Source organism: Schistocerca gregaria, chromosome 10 (genome assembly GCF_023897955.1).
Source record: "Schistocerca gregaria isolate iqSchGreg1 chromosome 10, iqSchGreg1.2, whole genome shotgun sequence".
NCBI lineage: Eukaryota > Metazoa > Arthropoda > Insecta > Orthoptera > Acrididae > Schistocerca > Schistocerca gregaria.
In genome coordinates, this window is record NC_064929.1 from 215,023,173 (window position 1) to 215,042,567 (window position 19,395).

At 44.5% G+C, this 19,395-nt stretch overlaps 1 protein-coding gene across 3 annotated transcripts in view; it reads left to right on the forward strand.

Moving 5' to 3' along the window:
* The first annotated feature begins 237 nt into the window (after positions 1-237).
* LOC126293692 (synaptic vesicle glycoprotein 2A-like) overlaps positions 238-19,395 on the forward strand; it is a 69,993-nt gene continuing 50,835 nt past the window's right edge. Inside the window, exons 1-4 of one of the 3 annotated variants that reach the window (XM_049986993.1) lie at positions 238-400; positions 1,577-1,687; positions 8,949-9,110; positions 14,105-14,267. In XM_049986993.1, the coding sequence (XP_049842950.1) occupies positions 355-400; positions 1,577-1,687; positions 8,949-9,110; positions 14,105-14,267 (482 nt within the window). In that variant the 5' untranslated portion in view covers positions 238-354. Of the gene's footprint in view, positions 401-1,576; positions 1,688-8,948; positions 9,111-14,041; positions 14,268-19,395 lie in introns of all 3 variants that reach the window. The other 2 variants (XM_049986992.1, XM_049986994.1) reach the window with 2 other exon arrangements.

The window sequence follows — 19,395 nt, forward strand, 5'->3', positions numbered from 1 at the left end:
AATAGTTCACATTTCTAGTGAGACCTGTCAGTGCACGAAGTCACGTTGACATCCGCCTGTCTCATCTGGCTGTTTCGCCTTTTTCGTCGGGCAGCACACAGCGGACCGCGTGTTACACTCACGATGAGTAGACAGATATTCGGTGTACGAGGTGAGGTGCTGCGTCACGGGTCACGGGAAGATATCGTCCTTCGCCTGGATGGTGCGCTCGGACGCGTGTATTTTCGCGCTTATCAGAGGATCCGTCGGCTTTGCTGCGTGTATAAAGGGCGGCTGCGGTCGCGGCAGAAACACTCGAGAGAGGAGGCGTAGACCCAGAGGACGGCGACGGCGACCAAGGCGGCAGCGGTGGCCATGGGGGCAGTGGGGGCGGCGGCGGCGGCGGGGGCGGACGCGGCAGGTCAGTCGCTCGGCTCCACACGCGCTGCCCACACGACCAAGTGCTGCAAGCGGCCAGAGTACGGCACTGCTGTATTCGCTTTCATTTTGTCTCGATGGGAACCAGGTCGCGGTTGTAACTTAACAGTTTGAGAGATGAATTCGTCTCAACCATACATAACACAGTATGATCATAAACTGACTTATGTCATGGAGTAGTAACATGCACACATACAGATAGCGGTAGTATCGCGTACACAAGGTGTAAAAGAGCAGTGCACTGGCGGAGCTGTTCAAATGGTTCAAAATGGCTCTGAGCACTATGAGACTTAACATCTGAGGTCATCAGTCTCCTACAACTTAGAACTAGTTAAACCTAACTAACCTAAGGACATCACACACATCCATGCCCGAGGAAGGATTCGAACCTGCGACCGTAGCACTCGCGCGGTTCCGGACTGAAGCGCAAAGAACCGCTAGGCCACCGCGGCCGGCTGCGTACTGTGTTGTTTGTCTGTTAGCACTGACAACTATACGCAAACGCTAATGCTCTCGTTTGTATTACCCATGGTGAAAGTTAATGCCTAAAATTTGCTTTTATCAACACGCTCTTGACGCTGTCGATCTATGTGTATGTGCACAGCCGCCCGGTGTGGCCGAGCGGTTCTAGGCGGTTCAGTCTGGGACCGCGCGACCGCTACGGTCGCAAGTTCGAATCCTGCCTCGGGCATAGATGTGTGTGATGTCCTTAGGTTAATTAGGTTTAAGTAGTTCTACGTTCTAGGGGACTAATGACCTCAGATGTTAAGTCCCATAGTGCTCAGAGCCATTTGAACCATTTGTATGTGCTTACCGCTATCCCATGAGCTTTATCATTTTATCCCATGAGCTTTATCATTTCAGTGTACATGTAACTGTATTTACAAATGCTGTAACTAAAATCTATGTACCCACTGCTGCAAGGAGTAAGGAATAGTCTATTTTTTGCCACAGCTGTGTAATAATTCTAGCTGCATTACAACACCTTTCAATATATCTAAATACTGTTAACATGGCCACTAATGACCTGTTTTTAAAACAAATTACGTAAAACTAAAGTATGAGAAAATGTGCCCCCATCGTCACGATAGTCGTGATACATTTGCAATACTGCTCCATTGCTCTTGGTCATGTGGTCCTTATTTCAATTCACGTGCAGGTATGAAGAGCGGCGAAGATAGCTTCCGTACGGAGATGGTACTTGAGGCGAACGGTGCAGAAGGAGGAGGTGGCGTCGCCACACCGTTTGAAGAGGCCGTCGCCATGACAGGTGAGTCAGGAGGCCGTCCTATCAAATCACCTGTAAACACATTTCGTTGTCTCTAATGCAATAGGTGTAAGACGTACAGCCACCTCAAAAGTAGAATTCAATTATGACAATACGAACGTCAGGACAACGCAAAACCCAGTCCCCGTGCGGAGAAAATATACGACTCGGCCGGGAATCGAACCCGGGCCCCTTTGGTTAGCAGTCTGCCTCGCTGGTTGCTCTTGTTCCTCAGTTCGGAGAACGGTCTCCGTGCTGTACTACCCTCTCTGCAAGTCTCTCCACCTCTGCCTAACTGCCGCAACCTACTTCCATTTCAAGCGGCTAATCGTATTCAAGCCTTGCTCTTCTACAATTTTTACTTCTCCCGCCCCCTAACCCACTTCCCTCCAATAGTAAACTGACAACACTGTCATGTCTCAGAATGTGTCATATCAACCAATCACTTCTTTTAGTAGAGCTATGGCCACAAATTTCTTTTCTCCCATTTCTATTCAGCAGTTTCTCATTGATTAACTTATCTACCCATCTAATTTTCAGCAATCTCCTGCAGCGGAAAATATTTTCTAATTCTTAAATTAGTATTCGATGTTAACAAACTTCTCTTCTTCAGAAACGCTTTTTTTGCCATTGCCAGTCCAAATTTTGTAATTCTCTTTAATTCGACCACCGCCAGTTATTTTTTTTTCCCGAATAGCAAAACTCATCTACTACTTTTAGTGTCTCGTTTCCTAATCTACTTCCCGCAGCACTGCCTAATTTAATTCCAATACATTATATTATTCTCGATTTACTTTTACTTAATTTCATCTCACACTCAATTTTCAGAAAAATATCCATTCTGTTCAATTGCTGTTTCTAGTCGTTTACTGTCTCTGACAGAACAACATTGTCATCGACAAATTCAAAATTATTATTATACTTTAAAACTCTTTCCATATTTCTATTTGATTTCCTTTAGTGCTTGCTCCGCGTGTAGACTGAATAACGTGGAAGTTAAGCTACAATCCTGTCTCACTCACTTCTCAACCACTGCTTTTCTTTGAAGTCCTTCGACCCTTGCAGCTGCCGTCTGGTTCCTCTATGAGTTGAAAATAACCCTTCGTTCCCAGTGATTTATCCCTGATACCTTCCCAATTGTAAAGAGCGTATTCCAGTCAACATTGTCAGAAGCTTTCTCAAAGTCTGTAAACGTAGGTCTAACCTGATAAGACGTAGGCTCAGTATTGCCTCGCGCGTTCACACATTTCTCTGCTACCTAAACTGGTCATTCTCAAGGTCGGATTCAACGTTTTTCGATTCTCCCGTAAGTAATCCGTGTCAGGATATTCGAATCAAGACTTATTAAACTGACATTTCGGTTATATTCGCCACCGCCAGCACCTCTCTTCTTCGTAACTGGAATTATTGCATCCTTTTTGAAGACTGACGGTAGTTCGCCTGTCTCATACATCTTGCAATCACCGTGCCCAGCGCTTCCTGTGAAACTACCAAACTCGCAACAACGTCTGTTTCTTTCCGTTTCTCCAGGTTCCACCTGCTTCAACTGCCAGCTACCCTTTTCCCGTTGTTTTTTTTTTCGGTTTTAATCTGCAGTTCATAATCAATGAATTTTGGCCAGTGTCCATATCTGTACCTGTCTTTCTGTTAAGAATCTGGCTTCTGAATCTCTGCCTTTCCATTACACGTATCATTTACCTGAAACTTTCTGTTGTCTCCAGTTCTCTTCCATGTATACAGCCGGTCGTGGTGGCCAGGCGGTTCTAGGCGCTTCAGTCCGGAACCGCGCGACTGCTACGGTCGCAGGTTCGAATCCTGCCTAGGGCATGGATGTGTGTGATGTCCTTAGGTTAGTTAGGTTTAAGTGGTTCTAAGTTCTAGGGGACTGATGACCTCAGATGTTAAGTCCCATAGTACTCAGAGCCATTTGAACCATGTATATAGCCCATTTCTTGTGCATATTCAGATATGTGTACCTCTACTTTTCCACCTCTACAGCTCTATCTACTACAGTACTACTACTACTACTACTACTACTATCATCCTGTCCCTTCTTCTGACATCTCTACTGAGACACTTCCATCAGCTTCCTTTCCGGTTTTCCCACAGTGTGTGCTTCATTAATGCTCTGCTGCAAACGCACGTTCTCATAAGTTTCCTCCTCAAATTATGACCTACATTTGACACAGGCCTACTACTTCTTTCAGCGAAGAACACTCTTTCTGCCTTTGCTAATCCGCTTGAAATACCTTCCTTACTTCGCTCATCATGCATTATATTGTTTATAAGATAGCAGAATTCCTTCATTTTATCTACATTGCTGTCCCTTTCATTGGTCACTCGAATGCCCAACCTAATTTCAATATTCCTCTGTAAGCAGCTGCTATTCTTTCTTTGTGTTCAATGTATCTCGTCTGCTATCACTTCCATATAATTCTACACTCCACACAAATACTTCCCGTAAATCATTCGTAACACTTAACTACATAACCGATGTACACACAACTCCGTTTCTTCAGAAAACCTTTATTCTTTGTTATCTGTTTAAATTTCGTGTCATCTACACTTTTCTTTATGGGTAAATTTCTTTCCCCAGTACGAAAACATGTCTACTACGTCAAGTATCTCATTTCCTAGTCTAATTTCCTCGGCATTACCTAATTTACACTCCAGTACCCAAATTTTACTTTCGTTGACGTTTCTCCGACAACCTCTTTGAGTCTCAAATGAACTTCCAAATACGGTTGCGTTTTCAAGAAGCCTCAACATAGGATCCAATAGTTGATTGGAAAAGTATGGCGCGACGGGAGCTAGAGAAAATTCCGAGTCAAACAAACTTATACTGAACAAGTGAGATAAATTCCGGCGGAAGGTAAGAAGCGGAAGTGCGTTAAAAGTAAACACATTAATTAAAGCGGTCATTAGGAGTCTTAATAACAAGTTACCTCAGAATCTGGTGGGTCAAGTGTTTAACATTAACAATAGCATGAGTATAATGAGACATGCTCATTGTCTCTGAAAAACTACTACAACCTACATCCGTTTGAACGTGCTTGTTATATTTAAGCCTTCGTCTTCCTCAATAATTTCGTCCCCCCCCCCCCCCCCCCCCAATTCTTCCTTTCATCACCAAAGACACTATTCCTTATTGTCACACGACGTTTCCAATGAACCGATCGCCTTTTTAGTCGAGTCAAATATTTCACTTTTACCCAATTCGATGCAATACCTTCTCGTTCACTATTCAGTCCACTCCGGTAATTTTTTATGAGTTGCAAAAAAAAGCTTTCTATTCTCTTCTTGTGTGTACCACTTACCGTCGCCGTTTCACATGCCTTAAAGGGCTACAACAGAAACAACCGTTCGCAGCCGCGCGGAGTGGCTGCGCGGTTTGAGGCGCCATGTCACGAATTGCACGGCCCCCTCCCGCCGGAGGTACTAGTCCTCCCTCGAGCGTGGTGTGTATGTTGCCCTCAGCATAAGTTATTTTAAGTAGTGTGTAAGCCTAGGGACCGATGACCTCATCAGTTTGGTCCCTTACGAATTCACGCGCATTTGAACAATCGTTCTTCGCACGCACCATTCGGGAATAGAACTGGAAAAGGTGGCAGTAGACTGTGATAACAGAAGTAACCCCCCCCCCCCCCCCCCTGCACACGCCATGAATTATCTTCTTGTAGATTGTAGATGGTGGTATGAAATGGAACAATCATATCGGCTCAGTCGTAGGTAAGATATATGGCATTGACAGGGTATTGGCGGTCTACAAACGAGATTGCTTGCAAAGACTCGTTCGACCCATTGTAGAGTGCTGCTCGGTTGTGAGGGACCCGTACCAAATAGAACGAGCAGCTCATATTGGAGCAGACACTCGGGAGAGAGCATCACAGAAATGCTGAGAAACTTGAATTGGCAGACCCTATAAGGCAGACAGCAAATATGCCGCGAAAGCTTACATACAAACTTTCTACATGTACATGATTACCTTGTAATTCAAAGTGCCTGGCAGATGGTTCATCGAACAACCTTCAGGTTATGTATCTACCATCCATTATCGAACGGCACGCGTGAAAAACGCACAATTAAATCTTTCCGTGCTAGCTCTGATTTATTTTATTACAATGATAATTTCTCCCTATGTAGGTGTGCTCCAACAAAATATTTTCACACTTTGAGGAGAAAGTTGGTGGTTTAAATATCATGAGAAGTTCCTGCCGCCCCAATTCGTGTATCATATACGTGTACTCTTTGCCTTCTTTGAAATTTTTTGATGCCCTTCATCTATGCTACCGGACGCGAATTCTACACCGCACTGCAATACTGTGGAACAGGGGGACAAACGAAGTATAAGCAGTGTCTTTGGCAGTCCTGTTACATTTTGTTAGTGTTCTGCCAATAAACCGCAGTCTTTAGTTTGCTTTCCCCACAACATTATCTATGTGATCCATCAAAGTTAGTCACTCGTAATTGTAATCCCAAAGTACAGGGTGTCAGTTATGGAACTATATGAAATAAAATCGTCTTAACTTCTGAGCGGTTTGCGTTATGACGTTCAAACTGCACGATTGGCCGCGGGGGATGGTAGGAATTAGTATGGCCGTATGGTTTGATTTAGCGACGAAGCCCACCCTAATTTGAATGGCTTCATCAAAAAGCAAAATTGGCGAGTTTGGGGGACTGAGAATCCGCATTTCGCGGTCGAGAAGTCTCTTCACCCTTGACTGGTGACTGTGTGGTGTTCAACGTTCTGCCACGGAATAATCTGTGCGATATTCATCGATGGCACGGTGACTACCGCACAGGTTTTGGAAGATGATTTCATCAGCATTATCCAAAGAGACCTTGATTTCGACAAAATGTGGTTCATGCAAGACAGAACTCGATCCAATCGAAGCAGGAGAGTGTTTGATGTCCTGGAGGAGAACATTGTGGACTGCATTCTGGCTCATGGGTTCGTAAAGAGTCGCCCTACTCTGTGGATCTCAACGGATGCGCCTAGTTTGTGGGTCTATATTAAAGATAACCCCAAAACCATTGCTGAGCTGAAAACAGCCATTCACGGGGCATCTACAGCGTCAATGCTCCGACACTTCAGCGGGTCATCCAGAATATCGCTGTTCGTCTGCACCACATCGTCGCCAGTAATGGCAGGCATAGCGAACATGTCAAAACCTAGACCCGAATATCTGTAGTGACGTTAGCATGATGAATAAAGTGTGTGCACACCGTAGTTTGTAACTACTTTACTTTTTTTCATAAAGTTCAATAACTGTCATTTTGTATTTAGCTGAACTGACAGCCTTTAGATTTGTGCGATTTACCGTGTAACCATTATTTAGCGCATTCCCTTTACTACTCACGTGGATGACCTCACACTTTTCATCACTTAGAGTAATTTGCCCCTTTCTCACCGTACAGATATCTTGTCTAAATAATTTTACAATTCGTTTCCATCATCTGAAGAGTTTAAAAGACGGCAAATGACAGCATAATCTGCAAACAATCTAAGAGAGCTGCTCAGACTGTCTCCTCAGTCGTTTATGTAGATCAGGAACAGCAGAGGGCCAGCAGCCTCGACATTGCTTCTGTTTTACTCAATGACATTGCGTCAGTTATTACGAACTGTGACCTCTCTGACAGGAAATCACGAATCCAGTCACAGAACTCAGATGACATTCCATAGGCACGCAATCTTATTAAAAGTCGCTTGTCAGGTATCCTGTCAGAAACCTTCTGGAGATCTAAAAATGTGGAATCAATTTTATATTCCCTGCCGATAGCACTCATTACTTCGAAAGAACAAAGAGATAGTTGTGTTTCGCAAGATGGATATTTTCTGAATCTGTGTTGGCTTTCTGTTAATAAATCGTTTTCTTCGACGTAAATCATAATCTTCGAACACAGTATATGTTCCAAAATCCGACTGCAAATCGACATTAGTAATGTAGGTCTGTAATTCAGCGTATTACACCTATTTCCTTTCTTGGGTATTTAAGAGCCAATATTAAGGAAAGAATTCAGAGATATTCTACATCCTATCGCTCCTTCACAGTGAGAAAATCAGCGTATCAATTGAAGACATAAGGTCTGAAAATGAGTCCTTGACCGTATTTTGGCACTTTATCTTACAGGTCCGTCTTGATCACACAAACTTTTATACATTACTGTTACCGGTTTAGGCTACTGCCGTCGTCAGATCATAAAATATTCTGATGCAGTATCAACTTCAAATTAAACATATTTGTATATGAAGATAGTAACTCTGCTCGAAAGAACAGATACCATTGATGACCATGCAGCTTCTCTAGAATAATAAATTGAAACCCTCAACTGCCGACAGGTGTTGTTGATATTCCTCGATGTGTGCTCCGACCGGGACTCGAACCGGGATCTCCTGCTCACATCGCAGACGCTCTGTCCATCTGAGCTACCGAGAACACACATGAACAGCCATTTACCTTCCTCTGTGCGAATGCTCACAGGTTGCCCGAACTCTTCCGGGAATCGTCACATCAGTGTGCGCGAGTAATGAGTGGATGGGCAAATATCTATTATTACGTATGTAGATTGTGAACAGTTGGCAATATGGGTCTCACGGGAGGCGTGCAAGGGATAAGTCCCTGCAGTCGCGCTATTAATGTGTGCCCTCGGTGGCTCAGATGGATAGAGCGTCTGCCATGTAAGCAGGAGATCCCTGGTTCGATTCCCGGTCGTAGTACACATTTTCACCTGTCCCCATCGAGGTAAACATGTTCACTTTGACAATGATACTATATTTCATAATCTGAGGATGGCGGTAGACGAAATTGGTAATAGTGGTGTGTAAGATAAAGTGAGAATCAGCATACCACAGCCTGCACGGAGACGTTTAACCAGTGAATCTCCGTCGAGCTCCATGCGCGATTGGATTGGGGAGATACCCAAACATTTGATGCCATAGCAAACCCCTCTCACATGCACTGTTTTGCAAAATCTCCATGTAGATGCTGATCCTCAGGTACAATGAAATTGGGAATGTGCTAACGGAGGAAGTGTGTGTGTCGAGGGTCGAGGAGAGGGGGGGGGGAGGGTGGAAGGGGGGGATGTAAAAATCCTCTAGGGAGACGAAGATGCAGGCTAAAGCAATTACGGAGGCATGGAGAACGTTGCACAGGATAGAGTGGAGACCCGCATCAGACCAGTGACAACACCAGAGACAACGAGACGACGAAGGCAGAGGCAGAATGCTCCATGTGTATGTGTGTGTGTGTGTGTTGTGTTGCAGGTTCGGGCAAGTTTCACTGGGTGCTGCTGACGGTGTGCGGCCTGTGTCTGGTCGCCATGTGCTTCGAGGTGCTGGGCATCGCCTTCGTCACGCCGGCGGTGCTCTGCGACTTCGACATGACGTCATTCGAGAAGGGCTTCCTCGGCGGAACCATCTACATAGGTCAGTGTCACCTGCCACAGATGGACACGCTCCCCTTTTTTAACCTGTCCGTGTTTGTCCGTTAGCCAGGCAGGCAAACTGCCGCACGTTATCGCCAAAATGGGCAGGCTGCTTTCCTCCCGTCCCAACCGAGCTGTGTCCAACCCGAGCAGGCTACAGGACAGGAGTCCAGCCAGCCCGTCCGTCTTCCCTCTGTGCTACCCTACGTACGTAGCAGTTTATTCTGTAGTCTTTACGATAACACTGTGAGTAGGGTTTGAATCATATGTATTCATTTTGGGTCATTGTAGACCAAAAAAGGGTGGATTTTATTTGCACTTTCCTTTCCTTTTCGGCGTAATTTAGCATTTTTCAGTTATATCGATGTGAATGTAGAGTAGGAATTAAAATGCATGGAAAAGAAATAAAAACTTAGAGGTTAGCCGAAGACGTTGTAATTCTCTCAGAGACAACAAAGGATCTGGAAGAGCAGTTCAATGGGATGGACAGTGTCTTGAAAAGAGGGTATAAGATGAACATCAACAAAAGCAGAACGAGGACGCTGAAATGTAGTCGACTTAAATCAGGGGGGGGGGGGGGGGGATTAGATTAGCAAATGAGACATTTAGAGTATTAGATGAGTTTTTCTATGCGGCAAGTAAGATAACTGATGATGGTTGAAGTAGAGAGGATATAAAATGTAGACTGGTTATGGCAGGAAAGAGTTTCTCAAGAAAATTGGTTGACTTGGCTCTGAGCGCTATGGAACTTAACAGCTATGGTCTTCAGTCCCCTAGAACTTAGAACTTCTCAAGAAGACAAATTTGTTGATATCGAGTGTCAGGCACTCTTTTCTGAAAGTACTGGTATGAAGTGTAGCTATGTATGGAAGTGAAAAATGGACGACAAACAATTTGGACAAAAGGAGAACAGAAGCTTTCGAAATGTGGTGATACAGAATAATACTGATGATTAGATGGGTAGATCACGTAACTAATCGGGAGGTACTGAATAGAATTTGGGAGACAAGAAATTTGTGGCACAGCTTGAACAAAAGAAGGGGTCTGTTGATGCGACACATTCTGAGACGAGTTTAGTATTATAGGAAAGCTGTTTAAAAACTGTTGAGGGAGGCCAAGAGATGAATACAGTAATCAGATTCAGGAGGGCGTAGGTTGCAGTAATTATTCGGAGATGGTGAGTCTTGTACAGGACAGGACAGAGTAGCATGGAGTCCTGTATCAGACCAGTCTCAGGACTGAAGACCACAACAACAACAACAACAAGAACGACGACGACGACGACGACGACGACGACGGTTTCCGAAATGGAGAGTGCCATGCGTCTAGTTACAAATATCACTCCGTGTTCTAAGTCTGTTAGTTCACTTCTTGCGGCCACAACCACGTCGGGCGCCTTTTGACATGCTTCACCTGAGTATGTATGACAACTCCGCCAGTGCACCGCCCTTTTACACTTTGTGTACGCTATACTACCGCCGTCTGTATGTGTGCATATCGCTAACCCGTGACTCTCGTCACGCCAGTATACATGAGTGATACTAATATAAGAAATCGTTAAATAAATAAAATCAGTGCTTCATTTCAGATAGAAATAAGAAAAACTGTAACGGCCGTCTCCGCTTGGCACAGCGTGTAGTGACAGAGACTCGGCCTTGTCTCCAACGTCAGGTGAATCAGATGTTAACGCGGTAGCAGAAGCGTTGTTTGCGGTATACATCCGTCTGTGGTGTGAAAGAATGTCCAAAGGGCAATTCCAGAATAGAGATACACGTTACATGACCAAACGAACATTAAGAACGGACGCTTGGTTAATCAATTTACAATTAGACAACGGAATGGTGACATATAAGACCCTGGGTTTTGTGTGAGACAAGTGGGATTTACCTTTTCCACCAAACACCTATAAGTGAGATTCAGACCTTGTTATTGAACAAATTAATGTTTTCAGACCGTTCTATTGTTCACAAATGAAAAGATGATGTAGTCTAGTAGCTATATGTGAATTCTCAAATTGCTGCAACAGTTACATATATCGTAGACCTGCAAAAAAAGAAGAAAAAGACTGTGTATTCCTAGAATTCACAAGGCAGGCAACAGAGGCCAAAGTTGAACCGTCGTCCTCAGTACTCATAAAGGAGTTTATAGTCTTGCTAAGAAACCACTGTGAGAATATCATAAAGCAACAAATACCAATAAATTATTGATTTTTTTCCCACGTGCTAATGTCAGTTTCTGACACTGTCTCCAGTAGTCAAAAACGACATCACTAAAGAGAAAGCCGTCCGCTGTGACCGAGCGCTTCTAGGCGCTTCAGTCCAGAACCACGCGACTGCTACGGTCGCAGGTTCGAGTCCTGCCTCGGGCGTGAATTTGTGTGATGTCCTTAGGATAGTTAGGTTTAAGTAATTCTAAGTTCTATGAAAATGATGACCTCAGATGTGAAGTCCCATAGTGCTCAGAGCCACTTTGAAGCAAAGAGAATGTTTCGCAATGTCCTCAAAACTCATCAACGATTAACTTTGGGCATCAACATTGGTTTTCTCATACCGTCTCCAAAGTTAATACGTGAAATCATGATCTTGAAATTCGCCGTGGCGGCATGGTGGTAAAGTGCATGCTTGAAAATCGATGATCACGCAAGCCTTTAACCTTTCGTTCAGCTCCCAAAGGTGTGTGGAATCGTCAGGAACGACACGTGGTTCTGATTTCACGTCAGACTGTAGGCCCCCTTTCCCTGGTTGGATAACTGGGGTAGTTTACGGACACGCAAGTCGCCGGAGTGGCGTCCAGTAGGAAGACTTGAAACAGGGCTTTCAGCCGCATCGAAATATTAATCTTAGCTTTATTCCCAATACTTGTAAATTACTTCCCAGTCCTGAAACGCTCGAATCTGGGGTTGTTGCGTCGTCCCCAACCTCGTTAAGTGAGGCTATAGCCTTGTGAAGACAATTCTGTGGAATTCTCACATAGCTACATCCGCTTCTAAAAAAGTGCCGGACTTACTCTACCCAAAACCCATAAATGATATTATAGAAACCAAGTAAGAACTGGAGATCCCCGTAAATCCTAACACACCCAATGGGACTGACAGTCCTGAGAATAAATCAGTATATGCTTTTCAGAAGGCCTCGAGTCAGGAAATGATTTCTGAAATTATTTATATGTAGTGTAGCCATGTATGGAAATGTAACACGGAAGATAAACAGTTTAGACAAGAAGAGAATAGAAGCTTTTGAAATGTAGTGCTAGAGAAGGAAGTTGAAGATAGATGGGTAGATCACGTAATCAATGAGGAATTAATGAACAGAACTGAAGTAAAAAGAAATGTCTGGCGCAGCCTGTTTCAAAGAAGGGATCAGTTAATAGGACATATTCTATCAAGGGGGTCTCCAATTTAGTACTGGTGGTTAGTGTGTGGGGAGGGGGGGAGGGTAAAATCGTCGAGGGAGACCAATAGTTGAATACAGTGAGCGTGAACTGATGTACGTTTCAAAGTTATTCAGAGATGAAAAGTGCTGCACAGAATAGAGTAGCACGGACAGTAGCATGACATCAGTCTTCGGAGTGAAGCCCACAACAACAACAACAACAATCTTAGTAAATATCAGTCTGAAATTCCTACATGAAAATGAAGAAATGATGATGGTAGGAAATCTCATACTGCAGAAATAGTCATAAAATATGGTCATCGAAGAGGAAGTTCCAGGGTATCTCCAATATACTCATAAATAAAATCAGCTAATGAACGAGAGGAACGTGTGGTTCTCAAGTCGCAACCAAAATTCATAAATGGGCAGAGGATAGGTCTCAGTCTTCTGAGTGCTCTGAGAGGACCAACCACGACTTCCTCTGCTGTGCTGATCCCTCCATCTCTGGGTGTTAATCACACACGACGTCCTCAGGTATTTGCTGTCTGAGTTCTAGTCTTTGTTTTCCTCTACAATGTTTGGCCTCTATACCTCCCTCTAGCACGACTGAGTGTATTCCCTGATGTCTAAAGACAACCTGTCATCGTGTCCATTCTTTCTCTCAGTGTTTTCCACACAATCCTTTCATGCGTGATTCTGTCGAATTAGTTTCCAGTGTAAATAGGCAGCTTAGGTTTTTATATTAGTAACGTCACGTAGCGCTCTCTATGAAAATCACTGGCTGTGCTGTGTGCAGTCTGTGGCTGGGTGGCACTGTTGTAATATTCCCTATTGTAGCGTTGGGCAGTTGGCTGTTAACAGCGCGTAGCGTTGCGCAGTTGGAGGTGAGCCGCCAGCAGTTGTGGATGTGGGGAGAGAGATGGCGGAGTTTTGAGAGCGGACGATCTGGATGTGTGTCCGTCAGAGACAGTACATTTGTAAGACTGGATGTCATGAACTGCTATATACATTATGACTTTTGAACACTATTAAGGTAAATACATTGTTCTCTATCAGAACCTTTCATTTGCTAACTATGCCTATCAGTGGTTAGTGCCTTCAGTAGTTTGAATCTTTTATTTAGCTGGCAGTAGTGGCGCTCGCTGTATTGCAGTAGTTCGAGTAACGAAGATTTTTGTGAGGTAAGTGATTTGTGAAAGGTATAGGTTAATGTTAGTCAGGACGAATCTTTTGTAGGGATTATTGAAAGTCAGATTGTGTTGCGCTAAAAAATATTGTGTGTCAGTTTAAGCACAGTCATGTATAATTTTTCTAAGGGGACGTTTCAGCAGTATCGACCTGTATCGCCGATCCTACAACTCTTACATTATTTTCTATTGCGATTTCGTCTTCTTATCAACCACAATTTGGGAACTCTGACCTTCTTCTCAGTACTCAGAAATCACTTTCAACAACTGGCCAGCTCTAAGGCGTGGCTACCACGTAATGCTGATTGCTTATGCGTGAGAATTTTAACACAGATGTAAACTCTTCTAAGTGAATTTGGGGCTGGAATTGACAGATAGACCCGGGTACCGAAGTTCCAGGGCGAGGTGTTGGCTGACGGCGCCCGCCGTGTTGGCAGGCATGATCGTGAGCTCGCACCTGTGGGGGTACGCGGCCGACACGTGGGGGCGCCACGTGGTGCTGTCGCTCACGCTGGGGCTCGACTTCGTCTGCTCCGTGCTGTCCGGCCTCATGCCCAGCCTCCCGCTGCTCATCGTCTTCAGGCTGCTCAGCGGCATCTGGTGAGTCCCCGCATCCACGTGCCCCTCCCTGGGAATACACACGGGTTCTGCAAACGTAACACATATGAGATCGACAGGAAGTGCAAAATGGCTAAGCAGGGATGGCTAGGTGACAAATGTCAGGATGTAGAGGCTTATCTCACTAGGGGTAAGGTAGATACTGCCTACAGGAAAATTAAAGAGACCTTTGGAGAAAAGAGAGCCATTTGTATGAATACCAAGAGCTCAGATGGAAACCTAAGCAAAGAAGGGAAAGCAGAAAGGTGGAAGGAGTATATAGAGGGTCTATACAAGGGCGATGTACTTGAGGACAATATTATGGAAATGGAAGAGGATGTAGATGAAGATGAAATGGGAGATATGATACTGCGTGAAGAATTTGACACAGCACTTAAAGAACTGAGTCTAAACAAGGCCCCCGGAGTAGACAACATTCCATGGGAACTACTGACAGCCTTGGGAAAACTAGTCCTGACAAAACTCTACCATCTGGTGAGCAAGATGTATGAGTCAGGCAAAATACCCTCAGATTTCAAGAAGAATATAATAATTCCAATCCCAAAGACGGCAGGTGTTGACAGATGCGAAAATTACCGAACTATCAGTTTAATAAGTCACAGCTGCAAAATACTAACGCGAATTCTTTACAGACGAATGGAAAAACTGGTAGAAATCGACCACGGGAAAGATCAGTTTGGATTCCGTAGAAATGTTGGAACACGTGAGGCAATACTGACCTTACTACTTATCTTAGAAGGAAGATTAAGCAAAGGCAAACCTATGTTTCTACCATTTGTAGACTTAGAGAAAGCTTTTGACAACGCTCACTGGAATACTCTCTTTCAATTTCTGAAGGTGGCGCGGGTTAAATACAGGGAGCGAAAGGCTATTTACAATATGTACAGAAACCAGATGCAGTGGTTGGGAAGGGAGTAAGACAGGGTTGCAGCCTCTCCCTGATGTTATTGAACTGTATAATGACAAAGCAGCAAAAAAAAAAAAAAAAAAAATCGTAGTTGGTATTAAGATCCATGGAGAAGAAATAAAAACTTTGAGGTTCGCCAATGACATTGTAATTCTATCAGAGACAGCAAAGGACTTGGAAGACCACTTGAACGGAATGGACGGTGTCATGAAAGGAGGATATAAGATGAACATCAACAAAAGCAAAACGAGGATAATGGCATGTAGTCGAATTAAGTCAGATGATGCTGAGAGGATTAGATTAGGAAATGAGACGCTTAAAGTAGTAAAGGAGTTTTGCTATTTGGGGAGCATAGTAACTGATGATGGTCGAAGTAGAGAGGATACAAAATGTAGACTGACAATGGCAACGAAAGGGTTTCTGAAGAAGAGAAATTTGTTAACATCGAGTATAGATTTATGTGTCAGGAAGTCTTTTCTGAAAGTATTTGTACGGAATGTAGCCATGTATGGTGGTGAAACATGGACGATAAATAGTTTGGACAAGAAGACAATAGAAGCTTTCGAAATGTGGTGCTACAGAATAATGCTGAAGATTAGATGGGTAGATCACATAACTAATGATGAAGTATTGAATAGAATTAGGGAGAAGAGGAATTTGTGGCACAACTTGACGAAAAGAAGGAACCTGTTGGTAGGACATGTTCTGAGGCATCAAGGGATCACAAACTTGGTATTGGAGGGCAGCGTGGAGGGTAAAAATCGTAGAGGGAGACCAGGAGATGAATACACTACGCAGATGCATAAGGATGTAGTTTGCAGTATGAACTGGCAGATGAAGAAGCTTGCACAGGATAGGGTAGCATGGAGACCTGCATCAAACCAGTCTCAGGACTGAAGACCACAACAACAACTGCAAACTCATGGAAATCAGTTCGCTTTCTAAATGGGTGGTCTCGAGCCTTCACGGTCTCGTGGCCCCGACAATTGCCCACACATCCAAGAGCTTCCTGCCGAGTGCTCCTTGACCACTATCAGGCCTTACGTTACTATCGTGTGATTGCTGCCCTCTGTCATTTACACTCTGGTGTGTATTACAGTTTCGTCATCTGGTCACGACACTAGAATGGCTAGAAGCAACCTGGATCACTTTGACTGGTCTTGAACCCTGATGACCTCACACCAGTCAAATGGTTCAATGGCTGTGAGCACTATGGGACTTAACATCTGAGGTCATCAGTCCCCTAGAACTTAGAACTACTTAAACCTGACTAACCTGAGGACACCACACACATCCATGCCCGAGGCAGGAGGCGAACCAGCAACCGTAGGGGTCGCGCGGTTCCAGTCTGAAGCGCCTAGATCCGCTCGGCCACGGCGGCCGGCTCACACCATTCAGTGACCCTGAACACATGACGTCAGATGCGACATCAGAAGCCAAGTTCCTGTCTATGACCTCATCATCACAAGAAATGCCGTCCTTGCCATGACGTAATTCAGCTGAAGCTTACACTTTTTTTTTTAGGAGACGTCGAAATACTACAGTATCAGCGAGATCTTTACATATTTTTGATAAATAATTGAACTCGTACAGATACTTTTGAACATAGCACCAGTTTACAATACCATGCATTCGAATTTCCGCCACCGTAGCCTCATCGAGAGCAGCGCATGTCTTGAATCATGACGATGATGCCATCCTAGATAGGAAGCGTGGCTTATGCCGACACTTCTGACATATGTCCAGTGTTAATGACCACATGTGATGGTGACAAGATTCCCGGCCAGTGGAAGTGATCCAACTTGCCCACAGACATTCAACTCACAGCACTCTCTGTGTCGATGCTGGTCGACAGACTACGTGTAATACTCTTGGATTCTCTTGCTGAAGAACAACGCCCTCGGAGTCCTTGAAGATTGGACACAGCCTTAAATCTAACGGCTGCTCCCTGAACTACCAGCCATGCGAACCCGACGCGATCGTGTTGAGTACTCAACGTCACACTAAACAACGACAGAACGGTACGAAAACGACAAAGTCAGTCCAGGAGCAATTCTTCTCTTCTGAACCTCCATGCACTGATCTACATCTACATTTATACTCCGCAAGCCACCCAACGGTGTGTGGCAGAGGGCACTTTACGTGCCACTGTCATTACCTCCCTTTCCTGTGTCCACTCGCATATGGTTCGCGGGAAAAACTACTCCCGGACAGTCTCCGTGCGCGCTCGAATCTCCCTAATTTTACATTCCTGATCTCCTCGGGTGGTATAAGTAGGGGGAAACAATATATTCGATACGTCATCCAGAAAAGCACCCTCTCGAAACCTGTACAGCAAGGTACACCGCGATGCAGAGCGCCTCTCTTGCAGAGTCTGCCACTTGAGTTTGCTAAACATATCCGTGACGCTACCACGGCTACCAAATAACCCTGTGACGAAACGAGCCGCTGATACCACCAACGTGACGCACAACTGGGACTCGTCTGGAAAGATGAAAAGAATTACTTCTTTTTGAAGCTGTGAAAAGCTACTGAAGTGCTAAAACATCTTTTACAAACCTTAAATACACTACTGGCCATTAAAATTGCTACACCACGATCACGTGCTACAGACGCGAAATTTAACCATCAAGAAGAAGATGCTGTGATATGCAAATGATTAGCTTTTCGGAGCATTCACACAAGGTTGGCACTGGTGGCGACACCTATAACGGAAAGTTTCCAACCGATTTCTCATACACAAACAGCAGTTGACTGGCGTCGCCTGGTGAAACGTTACTGTGATGCCTCGTGTAAGGAGGAGAAATGCGTACCATCACGTTTCGGATTGTAGCCTATCGCGATAGTGGTTTATCGTATCGCGACATTGCTGCTTGCATTGGTCGAGATCCAATGACTGTTAACAAAATATGGAATCGATGGGATTCAGGAGGGTAATACAGAACGCCGTGCTGGATCCCAACGGCCTCGTATCCCTAGCAGTCGAAATGACAGGCATCTTATCCGCATGGCTGTGACGGATCGTGCAGCCACATCTCGATCCCTGAGTCAACAGATGAGGACGTTTGCAAGACAGCAACCATCAGCACGAACAGTTTGACGACGTTTGCAGCAGCATCGACTATCAGCTCGGAGACCATGGCTGCGGTTACCCTTGACGCTGCACCACAGACAGGAGCTCCTGCAATGGTGTACTTAACGAAGAAACTGGTTGCACGCATGGCAAAACGTCATTTTTTCAGATTAATCCAGGTTCTGTTTATAGCATCATCATGGTCGCATCCATGTTTGGCGACATCATCGTGAACGCACATTGGAAGCGTGTATTCGTCATCGCCATAATGGCGTATCACCCGGCGTGATGGTATGGGGTGCCATTGGTTACACGCCCCGGTCACCTCTTGTTCGCATTTCAGCAGGTTAATGCACGACCGCATGTTGCAGGTCCTTTACGGGCCTTTCTGGATACAGAAAATGTTCAACTGCTGCCTTAGCCAGCACTTCTCCAGATCTCTCACCAATTGAAAACGTCTAAATGGTGGCCGAGCAACTGGCTCATCACAATACGCCAGTCACTACTCTTGATGAACTGTGGTATCGTGTTGAAGCTGCATGGGCAGCAGTACCTGTACACGCCATCCAATCTCAGTTTGACTCAATGCCCAGGTGTATCAAGGCCGTTATTACGACCAAAGGTGTTTGTTCTGGGTACAGATTTCTCAGGATGTATGCACCCAAACTGCGTGAAAATGTCCAATGAATACCCGTTTATCATCTGCATTTGTTCTTGTTGTAGCAATTTTAATGGCCAGTAGTGTTTTATTGGAAACCAAGTCATTCTTGAAAATAACAAATATTCTGTGGATGTTAAAATCTGACGGAAAGTTAAAAGTTGTCCTGTGAACTACAATTATTCTTCTTTCGAAACTATTTTAACATTTTTAAAATGTAATCGCCAATCATCGCCTTATTACTTGTCAAAATCATATGTAGATATTTTTGGAGTTTATGTCTCTAAGTGTCTAGCCATATGTCACATCTACAGCAAACGCTGCGTAAGAAGGTAATATGCAGTAGAGACCTGTTGTTATGTGACATAGAAATGAGATAAATTGCTACTACTCGGCTGTCACAAAAACAGAGGAAAAAACTTGTTTTACTTTCCCTTTCGTGGTTACATGCCAAGTGCCAGTCTAACAGGCT